Raw genomic sequence first — 17,753 nt, forward strand, 5'->3', positions numbered from 1 at the left:
GAAAGCGGCCTGCCGCCACGGGCACGGGGTGCTGCCGCGCGGCCGCTGCTCCGGAGGGACTCCCTGGGTAAGGCTGGATGCCGTCTCGTGCCAGAGCTCATGCTGTCGTCTCCCGTGTTTGTTTTTTGGAAAGGAAACCACCAGTTCAAAGCAGCCCAAGACACCTTGAAAGTGCCAGCGTGGCACTTCACGCAGCTGTGTAGGGAAGGGGAGCCACGGGCCTGCGGGTGCCCGGGGGAACCGCAGTGCGGTGGCTTCCCCCCAGGTCCACTGGATCGCTTTGGGTCAGCGATGAACCGAGTTCAGCCTCTGCCCTGAGCTCAGCGTGATCCTTGACCCCAGGGCCGCGGTGGCTAGTGGCCCCTGCCGTGTCCCTCGCTAGAGCTCTCCCCGCCGGCCTCGGTTCCCCATCCAGCCTCTGTGTGCTTGAAGCTCATCTTGGCTGGGTCAACAGCTGCCTGTGCGTGAGGAGCAGGGACCAGGATGATCCCTGTCCCTCTTCCCCCCACGCATGCACATGCTTCCTTGCAGTGTTTTCCAGGCTGGCAAGGGCGGAGGGAGCACACGCTCCTGCCAGCTCTGCCTGGTAGCAAAACCTGTCTGCACCTTCCCCGAGCTGGCTCCGAGCCACCCGCGAGGCATCTGCCCTCTGCCCTTCTGCTGGTGGGAGCCTCGGCAGCTCCCCGCAGAAGCGAGCAGACCGGCTTTCCGGGGCTCCCCGGCACTTTCAGGCACCAGGTGCCTAAGGCCATGCCTGCTCACTGTCTTTTCCACCCTGAGGCTGATCCAGTTGGAGCAAAGGCTCCTGCTGCCTCCTTTCTCCTGTTCCCTTCCCAGTACCATCTGTTCCTAGTGCAGGGAGAACTTCACGGCTCCGCACCGGTGGTGTTTTTGTTGAAGGTTCTTCCGTGCACCTCTTAGCTGGCTCTCTATTTTTAATTCTTCTATCTCTGCAGGGACCTGGGGCGTCTTCCAAGCTGGTTGCGCTCATCAGCGATGCAGCTGGAATCTGTTTAGCGCTGCTGCACCAAGCCACACGCACATGTGTGTGTTCGCATGCCTACACGCGCTGGCTGCCGTGCCAGACCGCGCAGCGCTGTCGTCCCCTCCGCGAGACGACAGGCGCCCCGGCGGGCGGCACCTCGCACGAACGTGGCTTGTTCCCCGGCCTAGGGAGGTACCGCGCTGCAGCCAAGGCCATCAACAGCAATTAGCCCTTCTGGGACCTCGCCTTGAAACGCCGCGGAGGCTTTTCTGTGCGTGCCGGTTGCTCTTCCTCCGGTGCCTTGGAAGTGATGCGAGTTGGACGTGCCAAACCACTGCTCATGTCTGAGCACAGCTTGGTGCCTCGTGTCATTTCCGCGAGGCTGGGAGGGTTTGAGGTGCTGTCTGTGAATGTCAGAGGCACTCGCGTACCCAAGCAGCGAGCGCACATGCTGTCATTACCTCTGCGGTGCCATCTGGCCGGCAGCGATGCAGCGAGAGCTGGGCTGCGCCCAGAGGAACATTTTACAACAGAAAGCAATTAACCGAATAAAGCCCTTTTTAAAATCCAGTAATTAAAAACAGTCCCTCCTCCTTGTTTTCCTTTTAAGCTGAAAGTTGCTGTTTACTCATTTGCTTTACAAAGTGTGCCTTGTTGTGGCTTCAGAAGAAATGAAAGTTTGAAGTGGTTAGAGAAGAAAGGCTCTGGGCTGGTGCGGCCCGGCGGGGCGGAGGGGCAGGGGCTCTCCGGCCCGGCTTGTTTGTGTTTGTTCTTGTCTGCTCACAGCATCGCTAAACACACATTTAACGAGTGGCGAAGCTTTCTGCCGGGCTGATCTCTCCCAGGGCTGGGGAGAAGAGGCCTGGCACATTAGCAGGGCTGGGGGAAGGGGAGGGGGGGCCAGGCCTTTTGAAGGGCTGGTGTTTTGGGGCTGAGCGAGGGACAGGCTCCGCGCGGGCCAGCTCCCAGACAAAGGCGCTGTGTCCCCGAGGCCCTGGGGACCGGCCTGGGGCAAGGCCAAGGCCTCGGCTGCACCAGGGGACGGGTTTTCCCAGCCCAGCTCCCGTTGCTGCTGCAGCACGGGCGCAGCCTCGACGCCACCCGCATCCTTCCCGCTCCTCCAGGCCAGCGTCCAGAGGGATGGGACGTTCCCGCAGCCATTCCCACATCCCGCATTCCCGCATGCAGATTCCTGCATTGCCCTCTCCAGGACCCCAAGGTGAGAGAGGACCAGCCCCGTGTCCACCGACGATAAGTTTCTGGGCTGTGTCTGTTTAGCCGCCGGGGAGCCTGGACCTCAGTTTGGGCTTCTGCGTGACCCCATAACACTTGCCGTCACCAGGGTTGGTGCGATATTAATTCTCACTCATTGCTGCTTCTCTGCTGGCCTCCACGTGGGTTCACATCATTGCCATCTACCTTACGAGCGGGGAAACTGAGGCATATCGCGGGCAGGCTGGTCCGAGTCCCCGGCGGAGAGAGCAGCAGGGCCGCAGGGCCGGCAGGTGCAGCCTCGCGGCTCCCCAGACCAGGCCACATTCCTGGCCATGGTGGCAGCGCCGGGCGCAGACCAGCTGCAGGGTGATGGGCTGGAGGACACAGGCAGCCGTGCCAGCGCGGCGAGGGTAACGCTGAGTTGCAGCCGGGCCCCGAGCAGATACAGAATCTGCCCTGTCTGGGGAAGGGTGAGGCCACGGGTTTGTGGGAAAATGCTGTTCTTCCCTCCCCCGGACTGCCCCGAGCCGTCGGCTGGGCTGGCTCCGAATCGCGAGAGGCCAGGGAAGCAGGGGGGGGGGGGGGGGGGGGGCGGTTAGCAATTGCAGTGCCTCTGGCTTGGAGCGGAGCCACGGCAAACAGTCCTCTCTGCTGGCGGCCCTCCAGATCTGACAAAACACAGAGGTGATACCGTATTCGTACCTACGCACTTTCATCCCCAATCACCTCCTGAAAGCCCCGCGTGCTTCTCCCACCTGCGATGAATCCCTCCGCCCAGCCGCAGAGCAGGACAGCCTGTCCGCAGCGCGGCTGCCAGGAATCCTGTCCAGCATCCCTGCGAGGCCTCCGCTTTTGAAACTGCAGCTGTGGATCTGGCAGCCAGTGGCGGGACCTGAGGCTGGGAGGTGATGCTGACTGAAGACGTGCGGACAGGGCATTCCAGGCATGCACGGGGTTAAATCGGAGGTGTCAGTTCACCGGGAGGTAACAGACACGTCCTGCGCGTCCTGCTCGCCGCCCGCTTCGCCGGAGCGCTGCCCTCCCTCCCACATTCCAGCTGCTGCAGCTTTTCACAGCTGGCCGCTCTCCGGGGACATTTCCCAGAGCCGAGCCGGAGGGAGGGGAGCGGGAAGCGAGGCTGCGGTCCCAGCGCAGGGGGTGGGTGGCTGGGCTGGCCGCCGCTCCGGGCGGAGGAGCCTCGCTCCAGCCCTTTACCCCCTGGATAGGGCTGGCACAAGCCAACCTGGGCAATCCCAGGTCCCTGGCAGGGATCCACCCTCCGCCCCGGCCTGGAGAGCTTTTCCTGCCGCCGAGCAGGGACATCAATCTTTGCAAGCTCACTTATTCCCTGGCCTCCAAAGCGGGGTAGCCAATTAGTGCTGGGTGAGACGGATTGCTTGGCCTTGTCCTCGTGAAACCCGTCTTCTGGAAACGGCTCCCACCACCTAAGGGCACGGCCAGCCGTGGCGGGGACGGCTCTCGCCAGCCTCCCGGGACCGCGGCACCCTCCCCGGGGGTTTCTCTCCCGGGCCAGGCTGCGTGGGCTGAGTCCCGCTCCGGCAAACTAAAAGTAGGTTCGTGGGAATGAGCTGCCCGGCCGCTGGCTCCCCGACCGCAGCGGGAGGGCCGCAGTGGCCCCCCAGCCCATCCCTGCCAGCCGGTCGGAGCGGCAGCGTGCCGACGGAGGGCAGGCATCCCGTCCCGTCCCGTGCCGTCCCGTGCGCGGCCCCTGGGACGCGGGAGAGGGATGCGCCCCAGCGACCCTTGCTGAGGACACACTGATGCTTGCTGAATTCATCCGGGGGGAAAACAGCCCTGATCGCTGGGCCGGGGTTGACAGTTCAGGGCTAGGAGAGAGGTTTCCGCTAATAAATTCCCTCGCTTGGCCGGGGCGAATCCTGCAGTACGCGGGGGAAGAGCAGAGGGCAGAGGCTGGTGACCCCCCCAGGCTCTGCCGGGCTGCTCCGCGGAGCGGCTAATCCCGGCGCGGTTCAGCTGGCTCTCGCGGTCCCCCGGGGCTTGCCGGGGCGATTAGAAAGGACTCTCCAGGAGCTCAGGCTGGAAAATGGATCCGATTACAGGAGAAGTGGGTTTCAGGGCCCTGCTCTGTTCATAATGAAGTGTAATCCTAGAAAAACATGTTGCCAATTACACTTCAATTGAACCCAGATAATGATGCTTAGACAAGGCCCAGAAAAGCCTGAGTCTGGACAGTGAATTCCTTCCTAACGGCGCAGAGACGTGTTTCTCCGTGGCAGGTCTGGGCTCCGTTCGGTCAAGAGCCTGAAATAACCAATCTCTGGATCCCATTTAAATGGTTCTATCAGTGGAAAAAGTATTAATCTCTCAAAAACACTTATTTATGGGAAATTTGGTTTGGAGATATACATATATATATTTAACTGAAATCGTTTTGGAAAGGAAGGGGGAGAGGAGACTGAAAATTGCCAAAATAACACATTTCTAGTTTTTCTGGTTCAAAGCGGCTTTTTATTTTGAAACGTAAGCTAATAACAGCTTGGTTCGGTGGCTAGTTTTAATGGTAAAATTGAAGGAAAACTTGAAAATTACGGAAACAAAGTGCTATAACCTAAAGCAAATGTTTTTTTCTCAATTTTTGGTTTATGGACGCTTTGGAGGTGCCAGTTCCTCACTCCGGTGCGGAGCGGTCTTTGCTGTTTCAATCTGCAGGGGAGGCTGGTGTGGCTCAGCCTCAAAAAACGGTCGCGGGAGCCGTGCCTGGCTCTGCCCGTCTCCGAGTGACGTTGGTCCGGGGCAGCGCCTGGGCGAGGGGCAGGCGCGGGCCGGCCCCGGCTCTCGTGGGAGCTGCCTGTGGGATGCGCGGGGATTGCAGCCGTCCGGAGCTGGCGGAGGCAGACGGGGAGCATCCGAGCACGCGGCCGGGTGCCTCCTCGCATGGGAGACCCACGCCGGGGTGGCGGGCCGGCTCGGCCGGCCGGAGCAGTGCCACGCTGTTATCGCAGCGCCGGGCTTTGCAAAAGGCTTTGGGAAACCCGCGTGCTGCCAGATCTCACTGCCGATCTTTTTTTTTTCCTTCTTCAAAATAAAAGGCATTATTTTTGTGCTGCGAACCTCTGCTTCTGCTCTTTCCCTCCGCCCCTCTCTCTCCCACACGCACACGTTTTTGCTGCTTTTGGGGATTTTAGCTGTGCAGGGCTCTGAAAAACAGCCTCCTACCTCCCGCCTGCCCGCTCGAGGAGAGCGGGATGCTCCCTCGCTGCCGGGCTGCCGGTCAAAGTTTCCAGCACCGCAGATTGGGGCCGAAAACAGCAGTTAATCCCGGGGTCATAAAACCGAAAGTCGGGCTTTGGGCGGTTTGTTTTACAGGGAAGGTCTCAGACGCCCCGGCAGTGCCCGCGGGGGGCCCCCGACGAGGCCGGGGGCCGCGGTGCCCCGCGAGCCGCCCCCCCGGCCCAGGGCTGCGAGCGGCGGGGCCGCGCCGGGCGGGCGGGCGTGTGCGTGTGGGGCTGGATGTTGATTTTTCCCTGCAACAACCGCGGGCTTTATCAGTCCCATCGCTTTCCCACGGTTTGCTGCTGCCAGTGAGGTCACTGGTCCCTTTAAACTGGGGCCGAGGCCAAGCCGCGGCGGCGGGGGGCGGGGGCGCTGCACAGGCTGCTCCTTTTACAGGAAGCCTCGGGATTTGGAGCGGCGGGGGCGGCGGCGGGGGGGGCCTGGGAACCCGGGAGCGCCGGCGCGGCCGCGCCATCCGTCACCGCGGGGACAGGTCTCATTAACCCGGGCACCGCGGAGGCTGCGGGGCGGCGGGGGGCTGCGGGCCGCGAGGGAGGGAGGGAGGGAGGGAGGCCGGGCGGGCGGGCGCCGCCGGGGGAGGAGCCGCGCTCCGGGGCCGGCTCGCCGCGCAGCCGGCCGAGGCGGGAGGCGGCGGGAGGCGGCGGTGACGGCCGCGCGCGGGGCCGCCTGGCCGAGCCCCCCCGGCCGCCCGCGAGGATGAAGCGGCTGTGCGAGGAGAGCTCGTCGGACACCGAGTCGGACGGCACCATCGACGTGGGCAGGGAGGAGGAGTACAGGTGAGGCGGCGGCGGGGCCGGGGGCAGAGCCGGGCACCGGGGCGGGCTCCCCTGCGGCAGGACGTCCGGGGCTGCCCGGCCGCCGCTCCGGCGCGGCTCCGGCTTCGCTGCCCGGCACCCGGGGGCTGGAGCGGGGCGATCGCTCCGTCCCGGCGCTTTCGGCAGCTCCGCGCGAGCCGCTCCGGGGCGGCCGGGCTGGACCCTCGCTGGAGCCTGCCACAGGCAGCGGCGGAGCCCCGGGCGCTGCTCGCACGGCCCGGGAGGGACCCGGGCACGTCGCTTAACCCCGTGCGGGCTGCGCTTGCCGCGGCTCCTCCGAGGCAGCTCGATCACAGCGCGTACGCGCTGCTTCGCGCAAGTAGGAGCCAATTCCGAGGTTAGTAGTGACACAGCAAGGAAAACCAAGTTGCAAAGCCGTGTTGCCAAGATTAAAGCTGCTTTGCAAGCTGATTGCACGCAAGAAAATGCCACATTAAAGCTCGCGCAATTGGCAGGTCTGATCCGCGTTAGTGGAAGCCTGGTGGCCCCGGGTTTCTCCCCCCCAGTCACGGCGATGCCCCCGGAGCAAACGCATCCGTCAGCTGCCTGCGTGCGGCTTCAGTGCAAGTGATCCAAAGGCTCCCAGGGAATGTGGAAGGAGCAAGGAGGTTTTGCATGAGAAACGCTTCTCCTCTGCCGATGCATTTGTAACGCACCAGCTGGGGCTTTGATCTCTGTGAAAAAGGGAGCTCGGGCGGGCTGGCCAGTGAAGGGTGCCTTGTTTTCAACGTGCCCTTTCAGGAACGCACTTAGCAAGCTCCATCCCTCTGGGACGCTGAGCTGCAGTTTCTCACGGCTCCGGCGCCCCGCTGCTCAGTGGAACAGCAAGGGAAGGAGGTCGGCGCGTCGCCCCGCCGGCGCGACCCTTGGGCATCACGGCGTGCCCCGGCCCTGCCTGGCAAAGGGCAGCCCGCGGCCGCTCCTCGCAGCCGGGTTCCCATGCTGGGGCAGCCCTTCGCAGGCGTGCCTGGGCTCTGAGCGCGCACACGGCGCTAGGGATGAAGGAAAGGCTCTGTTATTTGTTCTAGTCCAAAAATCAGCTGCTTTTGAACTCCTGTTTCAGTAGCCAAGTGTCCTCCCCCCTCTGCACCCAGCGAGGCCCTGCATGAATTCATTCCCTTTTGCTGCTTGGTCGCCCGAACAGAGAAATCGCCCTACTCGGTGCCAAGCTCAGGTTCTCACGGGACTGAATTCAGGAGCCGACCTCGTGCTGATACGGTCACAGGCAGAGTCCAGCGTGTCTGACATGTAACACATCCTACACAAACTCACTTACCCCTGGCACAGTTTCCAAGCACATCGATATCTGACCTTCCTTCCTGCTGCACGTGAAATATATTTCACCTCTTTACAAAACATCAGTGCAACATGCTGAGCTTATAGTACCCCGGGGTAACAGAGGAGCTGTTGTAATATTTTATTTCAGCGAACGGTAGTGATACATTTTTGATCTCTCTCTGACATCATTAATAAGTTCCTCTTCTCAAGGCAGTTGGAGAACGCTGTGTTACAGTGATACATGCCTGTAGCGTTGCTTGTGTCACCCGAACACACGGCCGTGAGAGCTGTTCCTGCCCTGACAAGTTCACAGCCCAAGTAACGCAATCCCGCGCGGGGCACCGCGGCCCCGGGAAATGCGGCGCTTCCCGGTGGCGAGGGAGGCGGGAGGACCAGGACGGAGGGCGGGAGCCGGGCGTCTGGACTGGGAGCCCGGCTCCACCACGGATCGGCTGTGTGGTCTGGGCAAACCAGTTCCCTGTGAAATGGGGATGAGTCACTCCCGCTCTGAGGCTCCGTTCATAGTGCGTGCGGCAGGCTTGGAGACTGGGATCGCTGCAGAAGTGCGAGACGCTGCTTGGGTTTTTTTGCTTTCTGTTTTGAATAGTCCAAAGAACAATGTTATAAAACCAAGCAAAGAGAAACACAGAGATTTTAATCGTTGCAGAATTTAGATATGATACTGTCTACGTGCTTCTTACCTGTCAATCAAACATGTTTTTAAAGTGTATTTTGCAATGAGCTGGGGCGGTTTTCCCCGCAGCTGGAGCTGTGGTTTACAAAGAGCAACGTGCTCAAGCAGCTCCGTGCGGAGAGTTTCGGGACTCGCTGTCGCAGCCCCCCGAGCGCGTCCTCCCCTTCCCTGCGCTGCCCGCCAAATGCAGCGGCTGCACCGGGCGTGCGTGACACCGCGCAGCGCCTGTGCGGAGCCCGTTCGCGCTCACACCGTCGTGCCTTTCCGTGCCCCGTCGGCGCGGGTTTGCCGGCAGCAATGGTGCTGCCAGGTGATCGGGGCGCGCGGGCAGCGAAAGAGCCTCTTGCCGGGTCTCCTTGTGTGAAGCCGCTTCTGGGAGCGCCTCGCTTGGGCCCAGCAAAACGCGGTTTTAATGGGCTGAGTGTGGTCTGGCTTTGGCTCGCTGCGCGGACAGCGCTGGCTCTGCAGCAGCAGCTTCAGCACGGCACAGACTGGCCCCGCTTCCCCCCGCGGCACGGCCCCGCGGAGGGAGGCCTGTCACTCCGGGAGTTTCCCAGGCCGTTATCCGTCCTGACGGCGACTTTCCCTCCTTGGGGACCTGAGGGCTGAACTTTGCCTCCCCTCGTGCTTCTCGTGCCGATCTTTGGCGTCTGCAGCTTCGCCCCGGCCGTGAGCCGCGGGCCGGTTCGCCGGCATCCCCCGGCGCTGAGCCTCGAGCCCCGGCTCCCCGGGAAGGGCCATGACTCGCGGCTCTGTCGGCGCGGCGGGGTGCCATCGTGGGCTGCGAGCGCGGAGACGGGCGCCTGGCAGCAGCAGGCAGCTGGGTGCCACCGCGCAGCCCGGCCTCACAGGATGCTTGGGAGACTCGGCGAGGAGAGGGGGGGACTCGGGTCTCTCCCGTCCCCGATTCCTGAGCTCTGCGTTGTGGGTAAAAACGACATGGGAAGCGCAGCAGACATTATCCCGGGGTGAAAACTGCAGATGGCAAACGGGTGTAAAGCATCTGCGCAGCTGAGGCTTCTCCCCAGCTCGCGCAAGGGACTATTTCCTTCTCTTCTTTTCCAGCCATGTTTCCAGGTCCGTGTCTCCCACTACGACCTCTCAGATACAAGCCAGGAAGAAGCGGAGAGGGGTGAGTGTCCCTGCCCGGGCAGGTGGCCTCTCGGGGCCCGTGGCCGTCCCAGCTGCGTGCCGGGGCTGCCGCTGGCGTGTCCCTGCTGCGGGGACGCGGCAGGAGCTGCAGAAATCGGCCTTACGCCGGTCCCTGCTCCATCTCTGCAGAACCCTCTCCTCGTCCAACGGGGGGTTTTCGAAGAGGTTTTGCCTCAAATCTGGCAGAAAGGGGTGGGAATAGGGGTGGAGGAGAGACGTTTCTCCTAGTGCTGTCGCACCGGTCGCTTAACGTTCCTCTGCTCAGGTTTTCCACCCAAAACATTTATTTATACTGTCCTGTTCCAAGCGGCTCTCTAAACCTGCCATCGCTGTTAGTGAGGGCTTCAAACCCGGGAGGAGCAGCCATAAATGACCGCGGTTTCTCTTGGCAATCTCCCGCAGATCATCGAGAAGCGGCGCCGCGACCGCATCAACAGCAGCCTCTCCGAGCTGCGGCGCCTGGTTCCCACGGCCTTCGAGAAGCAGGTGCGTGCGGCTCGCGAGCCCCGTGGCCCCCGCGCCGCGGCTGCCGCCTTCTGCCCCTCACGTGGCCCGCGCCGAGCCCGTGTCAGCAAGGAGCCGTCTTCCAGACGGGGCTCGAAAGCCTGCTCCGACCCGTTCAAAGTAAAAATCCCCTGAAATCAAAGTGCTCTCTTCTGCGGAGGTGGCCCTTGCTCCTTTACATTCCCCATTAGCTTTTGAATGCGTGTGTTTTTACCAAAACATGGTACATAGGATTTTACCCTAGGGTCTTTTCCAAGCTCTGGCATGGTTTGCTGAATTCTGCTTCCCAAAACTGCTCTTCGACCACGTTCAGAAAAATAATTATTCAGTGTTGACAGTACCAAAGGACTGCTCTGATTTCCACTTATCTCCCTACGCTGGCTGCATTTCAGCAGTGTAAGGGTAGAGAGCCCTCTGAATTAAAAAGTCTGTAGCAATGTTATGTTTTTCTTATCATCATCACTTCAGGAAGTAAGTAGGTGGTAAAATTGGGTGGTAAAAAAATATTAACAAGTATTCAGGAGCCCTAGGGAGAATAAACTCAATGTATAAAGTGTTTTGCAACTATGAAGATAGAAATGAGGATTTTCAATTTGCATTGGGGGATCTTGGGAAGGAGCTCCACTTTCTACTCCCTTGATTTAAGAACATGAGCCAATGCCCACATCCAGTCATCTGAGCACTCCTGGGCCCCAGGGAGGTTCTGGGGAGGGGGACACTGGGCAAAAACCTCCTGAAAGACACACAACCCTAAACCATAAAATGACGGATTGCTCTTTTCTTCTTCCCTGCTTCCAACACACAGGGGTCTTCCAAGCTGGAGAAGGCAGAAATCCTGCAAATGACAGTCGATCACTTGAAAATGCTTCATGCCACTGGAGGCACAGGTAAGCTCCCCTCTTTTAAGCATACGTGTGAACTCAAGGTGCAATCCTGGAGGGAAAATTCCCCATGGGCCTCAAAACACCAAGGAATATCTTGGTGCTGGTGTGCCTTGCTGACTCCAGCAGTCTCTAAAATGAAAGTTGCCCTCTCTGCTTCAGAAGGGAAGTCTTTCTCCCGGGGGGCAGATGGACGTTTTCTGTGCTGCTGTTTTTCTCGAGTTTAACACACGGGTCTGCATCCCGTGCTCACGCTGTGGCAGACTGGGCTGTGTGGCATGGCGTGTCCTGCAGACCCCAGCGAGGGTGCTGGGAGCAGGGACGGCATCGCTGCCGGTGCTGCACGCCCCGCGGAAAGCTGCCCAGCCAGAGACGCGCTTCTGCCGCTCCGAAATGGAGCCTGCTTCCGGAAAAACGATGTTAAACTCTTTACCTCCTCCCTGGGATACATTTCCTGAACAGGCTGAATTCTGCATGGGGACTCTGCAAATAAACAAGGCTTTTTTCCCTTTCTGTTCTTCTTTTTTGTCTCTTGGTTGTTATGAGAAGAGAGAGGGAGCCCTGTGCAAAACTCAACAAAGGTCTCATTTGTACTGAGACCTCAGTACAGACCCTCTGTCCTGTTCCAGTTAACAGGATGGAGATCACAGCTCCAGTAAAGAAGCCTCTGGCTTGCTTACCACCCATTTTTTGGCTTGCTGGGGACATTGCTGGCATCCAGACTTTGGTTCAGAGCTGTAACTTGGTCTGGAACATTTGTTTAGATATTCAGTTTGACTGCACTGCAACAAAGGGCCGCATTGTCACGAGAGACCCCGTCAAGCGGAGTGGTCCAGCGCTTCGCTGTGCGGTGACATTCTCCGCTTTATTGCTTACTGTCTCATGAAGTTACAAGCAGGGAGTAGCCGCCTAAAAAATCAGCCGTTGGTTGCACTTTGTCTCGTCGATTTTCTTCACATGTGGCTTTGAGCTTTCTCAGCCCGGCAGCCTTGGTTCTGCCACTGCCCTGTGTCCTGCGGCCGGACATCTGCTTAAATGAAGCATGCAGAGCTGAGCCGAGGCGCGGGACCCGGGCACAGGAACAGGGTGCTCAGCTGCGCGTTGAGAAGCGGAGACGATGCGTCCCGCGGTTCGGCGAGACCCGTACGTAGGTGGTCCCTCCGCAGGGACGGACCCGGTGCCGTCCTGCCCCCGTCACGTTTCCCGCAGCAATAACCGATAGAGTCCAACAGGAGCAATTTCTGCCTCCTTGAGCCTGGTTAATGAAACCTCTTACTCCTCTCACAGGCTGGAGTAAGAGGCTTCATGACCCTGGAAATTTTATCCTAACAAGATAACCGCAGATGCTATTCTCATGCATGCAAACGTCCAGTGCTTTCAGACACCCACTTGGCTATCTGCTTCAGTAATATCACGTGGCAGCAAAGTGCCTCAAGTGAAATACACAGTGCACTAGAGAGGGTCATGAAATCCAAGCACATTCCTGAGCTGGGCCTGGACTTACCGTCCCCCGTGTCCTTTCCCTACAGGCTTCCTAGACGCCCGAGCTCTGGCCGTGGATTACAGGAGTATCGGCTTCCGCGAATGTCTCACTGAAGTTGTCAGGTACCTGGGTATCCTCGAGGGACAAAACACTGCCGACCCCATCCGTCTGCGACTCCTTTCCCACCTGAATAATTACGTGGCTGAAATGGAGCCTTCGCCTGTGGCCACTTCCCTCCTGCCCATCCAGACCTGGCCGTGGTCCTTCCTCCACAGTGCCGTCGGCCCCGTACAGATGCCCAGGAGGGAGGCTGCCCCCGCGCCGGTCGTTTTGACTGCATCCTCCCTGGTGTACCCAAGCCCCGCTGTGAGGCCGGCCCCCCTTCGCCGCGTCCCCGGTGACGTGCTGCCGTCCCGCCGAAGCTTCCTGGCCACGAGGATGGCCTCTTCCAGCCGGAGGGCCCGAGCCGCCGGCTCGTCCACAGCCGCAGCGGCCATGCCCAGGATGCCGTCGCCAGCGGGCATGGTGAGAGAGGGCTCCTCCAAGAGCAGCCAAATTGCGACGTTCCTCTTCTCGCCAGCCTCCGCCGGCGTCCCCGTTCCACCAGCTTACACGACGCCTCCTGCCTTGGGCATGGCCGTGCAGGGACCCGGGATCAGGGTTGGGACATCCAGGATCTGCCGCTCCTGGGCTACTGAAATCGGGGCTTTCTGATCCTCCCCTTCCCTTTGGAGACAGAAAATCTTCAGCGCCCGCTGCCCACAGGCCTAAGAACAAACCCAGCTGAAAAGGCATCTTTCCTGCTTTGCACAAGTCGAGGACCCATAAAGAAAATTCTCTGTACTCTTTCCTCCCTTCTGGCACTGCCTTTCTTCCCTCGCCATCACACCTCCTCCCTCTTGCCATGCCCGCGAGCGTGAAACACCTCCAAGTCACGGCACTTGCCTGTACGCAGCTGTGCCCACGGCCCCCCCGGCTCCGAGGGCAGGGGTGCCCGCAGAGCCCAAACCCTTCCCTCCCCCAGCAAACCCCCTCCGCGGAGCCCGACGTTGCTCTTCCTCGGAAAACATCAGCCAGCCCTGAAATACCGTCTTATTTCCCTGGAGACTCGGAGCTCGCAGACAGACACTGGCTCATGCTCGTTCCCCGGGACACGTCCCCGGCTGCAGCACGTATTTCGGTGTGGTGGGACGGACCCAGCTCGCGCCCCGCCGGGACTGCTGGCACGCGGCAGGGCAGGCCAGGGCCTCCCCGCTCCCGCCGCGAACCGGCTGCCTGCTAATCCCCGTGCTTTACGCCGCATTGCCAGCTTTTCCCACTTGCGTGCCCTTCAGGTGGAGCCAGGCAACAGCTTAACAGAGTTAGTTCCCATAAGCGAGCGGAAATCTTGCTGTGCCCGCGTCTGCGGGGCCTGCGCTGGGATCCTGCACGGATAACGCAAGCGGGGCAGGCCCGGGCAGAGGGCAGCTCCTCCGGCCCCTGCTCCCCACCGAGGTGCGCAAAGGCGAGTCAAGGCACGACGCGGGATTTCAAGGGGACGTCTGTCGCGGAGGGGAAGGCTCCGAGGAAGTGAGAAGAAGAGGGGTGGCCTTCCCCTCTGTCCGTGTCCCTGCTGGAGCCGTCTCTCCTCCCTCCCCTGCCGAACAGCCACCGCAGTGAAGGAGAGGAACAGGTTGTGCCAGCCAGCGTTGGAAGTGCCTCCCTCGCTTCCTCTTAGCCCCCACCTCTCCTCCCACAGTGTCCCTGTTTTCTTTCTTCAGCACCGTGTTTTGGTCTCGCACTGCTCATTCATCCTCTCCCTGGGCCAGAACCAAAACCCGCTGACGTTCACCTCAGCAAGCTCTGGGTCTGCACTTGTCCCAGTTCCCGAGAGCTTTTTCCTGCCTTGACCTGAGTGTCACCAGACACCCGACACCGCAGCCACCGCTCTGCTCCCGCCAGCTGCCCTCCCAGCCGCTGCGCTTCGGGCAGGAGGGAACAGGACCCCGAAGCCCTCGAGCTGCCCGGCTCCCGCACCACCTCCCCGGCTCCCGTGGCGGGCAGGGCAGGGCTGCCCGCTGCTCGCCCTCCTCGTCGGTCCTGAGTAACCCCCGCTCCCTGGATCTGTGCCTTTATGGGCTGGGATCTATGCGCAGAGTAGTCCGGACCCAGTTGCATGCCCACCCGAAGGAGTCTCACCCACCTCAGTAGCACTGTGACACGAAAGAGAGAAAAGTGTAGAAAGGTCGGTGGAGAGAAAGGTAAAGAAGAGGGAGAAGGTCTCTCTCGAATGGGAGAGGATCTCCCCACGCCTCAGGTCAAACGAGCGGCCGGTTGGTCTGTGCGGATGAGCTGGTGGTTACGCTCCTCCAGACCGCATCTGCCGTATGCATGTTAATGTATGTCCCTGCTATTGTTTGGAAAGTGAGTTCTTCCCCGTCGTTTCGATGAACGTCATCGCTCTTAACACACAGCAATGCCTCCGCTACTTCTCCTCACCCCGGCCCTGAAGTGTCCGAGTCGGTCAGGAACAACATATTCCCGTTTAATGGAGTCAAGAGGAAGGTCCCTGCGGACTGGTTGTTCCTGAGGCTGGTCTGCGCGCTAGAGCTCACAGCAAGTAGCCTGGCCTCACTTTACACTGTGCAGAGCTGTTAGATTCACAAGCTGTGGCATCCAGCAAAGGTGTCAAATAAAATCTTTCAAACCCATGTCCTGGCTGTGAAATGTACTGTCGGTGTGAGTCTATTTTGCTGGAGATGACCCAGTCTGGCCTGCTTAGATGACTGCTAGTTTTGCAGCAGATAAGCTTTCGTTGCCAAAAAGGCTTCAGAACAGGCAGGTAAGGTCAAGCTTGTAAGGTAACATCTCCGCTGGTCATTTTATAGCTGCCGTTCTTGGTAACTCTGGTCCCATGATTTTTTTATTTTGCAAACCGTTACATGAGTCAAAATCAGTCAGTGGGATGCTCAGCAATGCTCACCCTAAGATTTGCAATAATCCATGGCTTGAGAACATATCATTTCATTTAGTTACCAATGTCCACAAGCATGTCAGGGAACTAATCGATCCAGCAGAGCCTCACGGCCGGGCTCTTGGGGCTTGCTGCGGTTTCCTGGCCCTTTGCAAGCAGCACCAGAATAACCCCCGCTGCTTCTTCCTGTTGGAAAACCCTTTGGACTAAACAAAGAGCGACAGCTGAGAGCTTGTCTCTGTTCTGGGGAAAGGACCAGTAAATGATACTGGTAGTGAAAGACGCTGGGAGAATTTTCTGGGGAATGGTGGGAATTTGACTTCCTTTCCCATAGCTCCTTTTCATTCCAAAATGCCTTTCAAAACCGCCCATAAATCCCTGCCTTAAGTACTGTGATGGGAATTGCTGGAAGAGAGCAACTGCAGCTGTGAGGGAGTAACACAGTGCAAGTCTGGAAGTGGAGAGAAACTTCAAGAGCAATAAATAGGGCTATTGACAACGGGTCGTCCCGCTGGTGCCGAGGCTGCTCCGAAGCGTCTGGAGGCGTCGGAAGGAGTTCAGGGCTCTCGTGCGGCCGTCGCCGGAGAGAGCAGCAGAATTACCCTTCTGTGGGAGGCAAGCATACAAACCAGCCCTGGAGGCTACGGCGGGGAAACAAAACAGACAGTGAAAAAAACCCACTTCCTCATCTGGGCTGATCAAACAGCAGCGGGAGCTGGTGGGAGGGCATCGTTCAGCCCCGTGGGGTTTTCTCCCCACAGCAACGTGGTGGTTAGTGCAGTAGCCCGGGACCGGAGCTGCGTCTTTTTTCCCAGGGTTTTCCTTAGCCTAAACATCTCTTATAACACATCCTGGCAACTTTTGATCTCCCCTGTAGGGGAAATCCCCAAACTCTCCGAGCACTCTGTTCATCCTCATTCTTCAGGCAAAAGCATAATGAAAAGGCCTCTGGGAACGCGTGGGCTGCGCTCAGTCCAGCTGGGCTGTGCTCTGCGGCACACAGCGGCCTTAAACACCTTGCCTGCGCTCCAGCGCTGACGGCAGCGCGGCTGAAACGAAACAGCGTCCTAATTAATGAGCCTTAGCCTGCTCCTGAGGGAGACAAACCCACTTCCACGCCGTAGGAGAGAGATTTGTTACGCAGCAGGTGCTCCAGCAGTGAGTAAGCTCTGCTCTCCCAAATTCCCCTGCATGAAAACTATCGCTTATCTGAGTTGCCCTATTGCTTTGGGTGCAGTGGTCTCCCCTTTGCGGTTCTGCACTCCCGGCTGCGCTTTTTTTGGCTTGTGGCGTAATCCCGGCCTGCCCTCTACTGGTAAAATCCCCAAACCAAGGAGAAATCCTAAAGCAGGGTTCACATTTGGTTGAAAACTTGCCATCCTTGTCACAAAACAGACCATCTTTTACTGATGTTACTGACGACCCTTAGGAACTGGGGGACCATTCAGACACATGATGATGGAGCCACTGGGAAGACCACTATGGGTCTCACGCTAACATGACCGATGCAGACTGGGAAAACGAAAACATTAAAAAATGTAAACTTTGCTCCACGCACCACTAAAGCTCTTGAGAGGGCAAACTGGGAGGACCTCTGGCATCTCTGGTCACCAGGGTCCAGCTGCCCTTGTGTATTTGAGAGGAGCAAGAGTGGTGGGATCCCTCTGACAGTCCTGGGCCTTCTTGGGCAGTGGGTAGCCCAGTGTGTCAGTTCATGTCGAGAGTGAAAAGGACTGATGTCTTGGAGGAGAAAGGACTCCAGTTTAGTCTGCAAGCAGCCTCCTCGCAGGAGGGGATGCAAATGTCAATAAAGATGGTTCGAATAAAAGCGATTCTCAGTGTAGCCACAGCGGCTGCTTGCAGCCAAAGGGAGTTTTATGTGGAAATATATTCCTTGAACTCTGCTGTGTTTTGACTTTAACCGTCAAAACGGAAGCCACCCTGAATTCGTTCTACAGCAAAAACTCATCTGAGCCCACTGCTTTTCCAGCTTTATCGACTCACAAGCACAGGGCTGTGGAGGACCTGAGCTTTGCAGCAAAGAGAGGTGCCTAGTGCTTTCCCACCCGTCCACACCACGCATCAGGCCTCTGCTGCTGCTGGGAGGAAGATGATGAGCTCAGGAGGAGGAAGAGCTGAGTCTCTAGAAAATAACCAGAACTGAAAATATTGTAAAACAGGGATTATTATTATTGTTTTGCTATTGTTTCCTTTTATTCTGCTGCTGACAATTATTCCATTGTAGTGAAGGGATAGGTTTACAACCACATACTGTTTTTAAAGACAATTCAAGGCGACACAAGGTATGACTGCAAAGTCACAGCTGATCAGCTACCGGACTCTGTAAACTATGTTAGTCCCCCTTAACAGGATGTCTGTGGTGCCTGAAGGTCATTAATGAAACACCAAATCTCGTGCTGCTGTGTCCTCCTGCTCCATTGAAGATGCTGGAAATAGATCATTACGGGTCTGCCTGGCATCGCATCCCGTGAGCGTGAAGCCGCGGGATGGCGAAGG

General features: G+C 58.9%; 1 protein-coding gene across 1 annotated transcript; it reads left to right on the forward strand.

Moving 5' to 3' along the window:
* Window positions 1–6,054: 6,054 nt before the first annotated feature.
* Window positions 6,055–14,973, forward strand: HEYL (hes related family bHLH transcription factor with YRPW motif like). The gene is made up of 5 exons (XM_064525120.1): window positions 6,055–6,252; window positions 9,329–9,395; window positions 9,818–9,901; window positions 10,725–10,806; window positions 12,330–14,973. Exons 1-5 carry the CDS (start codon window positions 6,173–6,175, stop codon window positions 12,995–12,997), a joined length of 981 nt encoding a protein of 326 aa, XP_064381190.1. The 5' UTR covers window positions 6,055–6,172; the 3' UTR covers window positions 12,998–14,973.
* The last annotated feature ends 2,780 nt before the right edge of the window (window positions 14,974–17,753 follow it).

This window comes from Dromaius novaehollandiae, chromosome 23, assembly GCF_036370855.1.
Source record: "Dromaius novaehollandiae isolate bDroNov1 chromosome 23, bDroNov1.hap1, whole genome shotgun sequence".
NCBI lineage: Eukaryota > Metazoa > Chordata > Aves > Casuariiformes > Dromaiidae > Dromaius > Dromaius novaehollandiae.

What these genes read in the sequence shown, in the direction of transcription:
- HEYL (XM_064525120.1), top strand. Translation starts at nt 6,173, where the DNA reads ATGAAGCGGCTGTGCGAGGAGAGCTCGTCGGACACCGAGTCGGACGGC. An exon ending in CCAGGAAGAAGCGGAGAGGG is followed by an intron (nt 9,396 to 9,817) that starts GTGAGTGTCCCT and finishes AATCTCCCGCAG; the next exon opens with ATCATCGAGAAGCGGCGCCG. An exon ending in CCACGGCCTTCGAGAAGCAG is followed by an intron (nt 9,902 to 10,724) that starts GTGCGTGCGGCT and finishes TCCAACACACAG; the next exon opens with GGGTCTTCCAAGCTGGAGAA.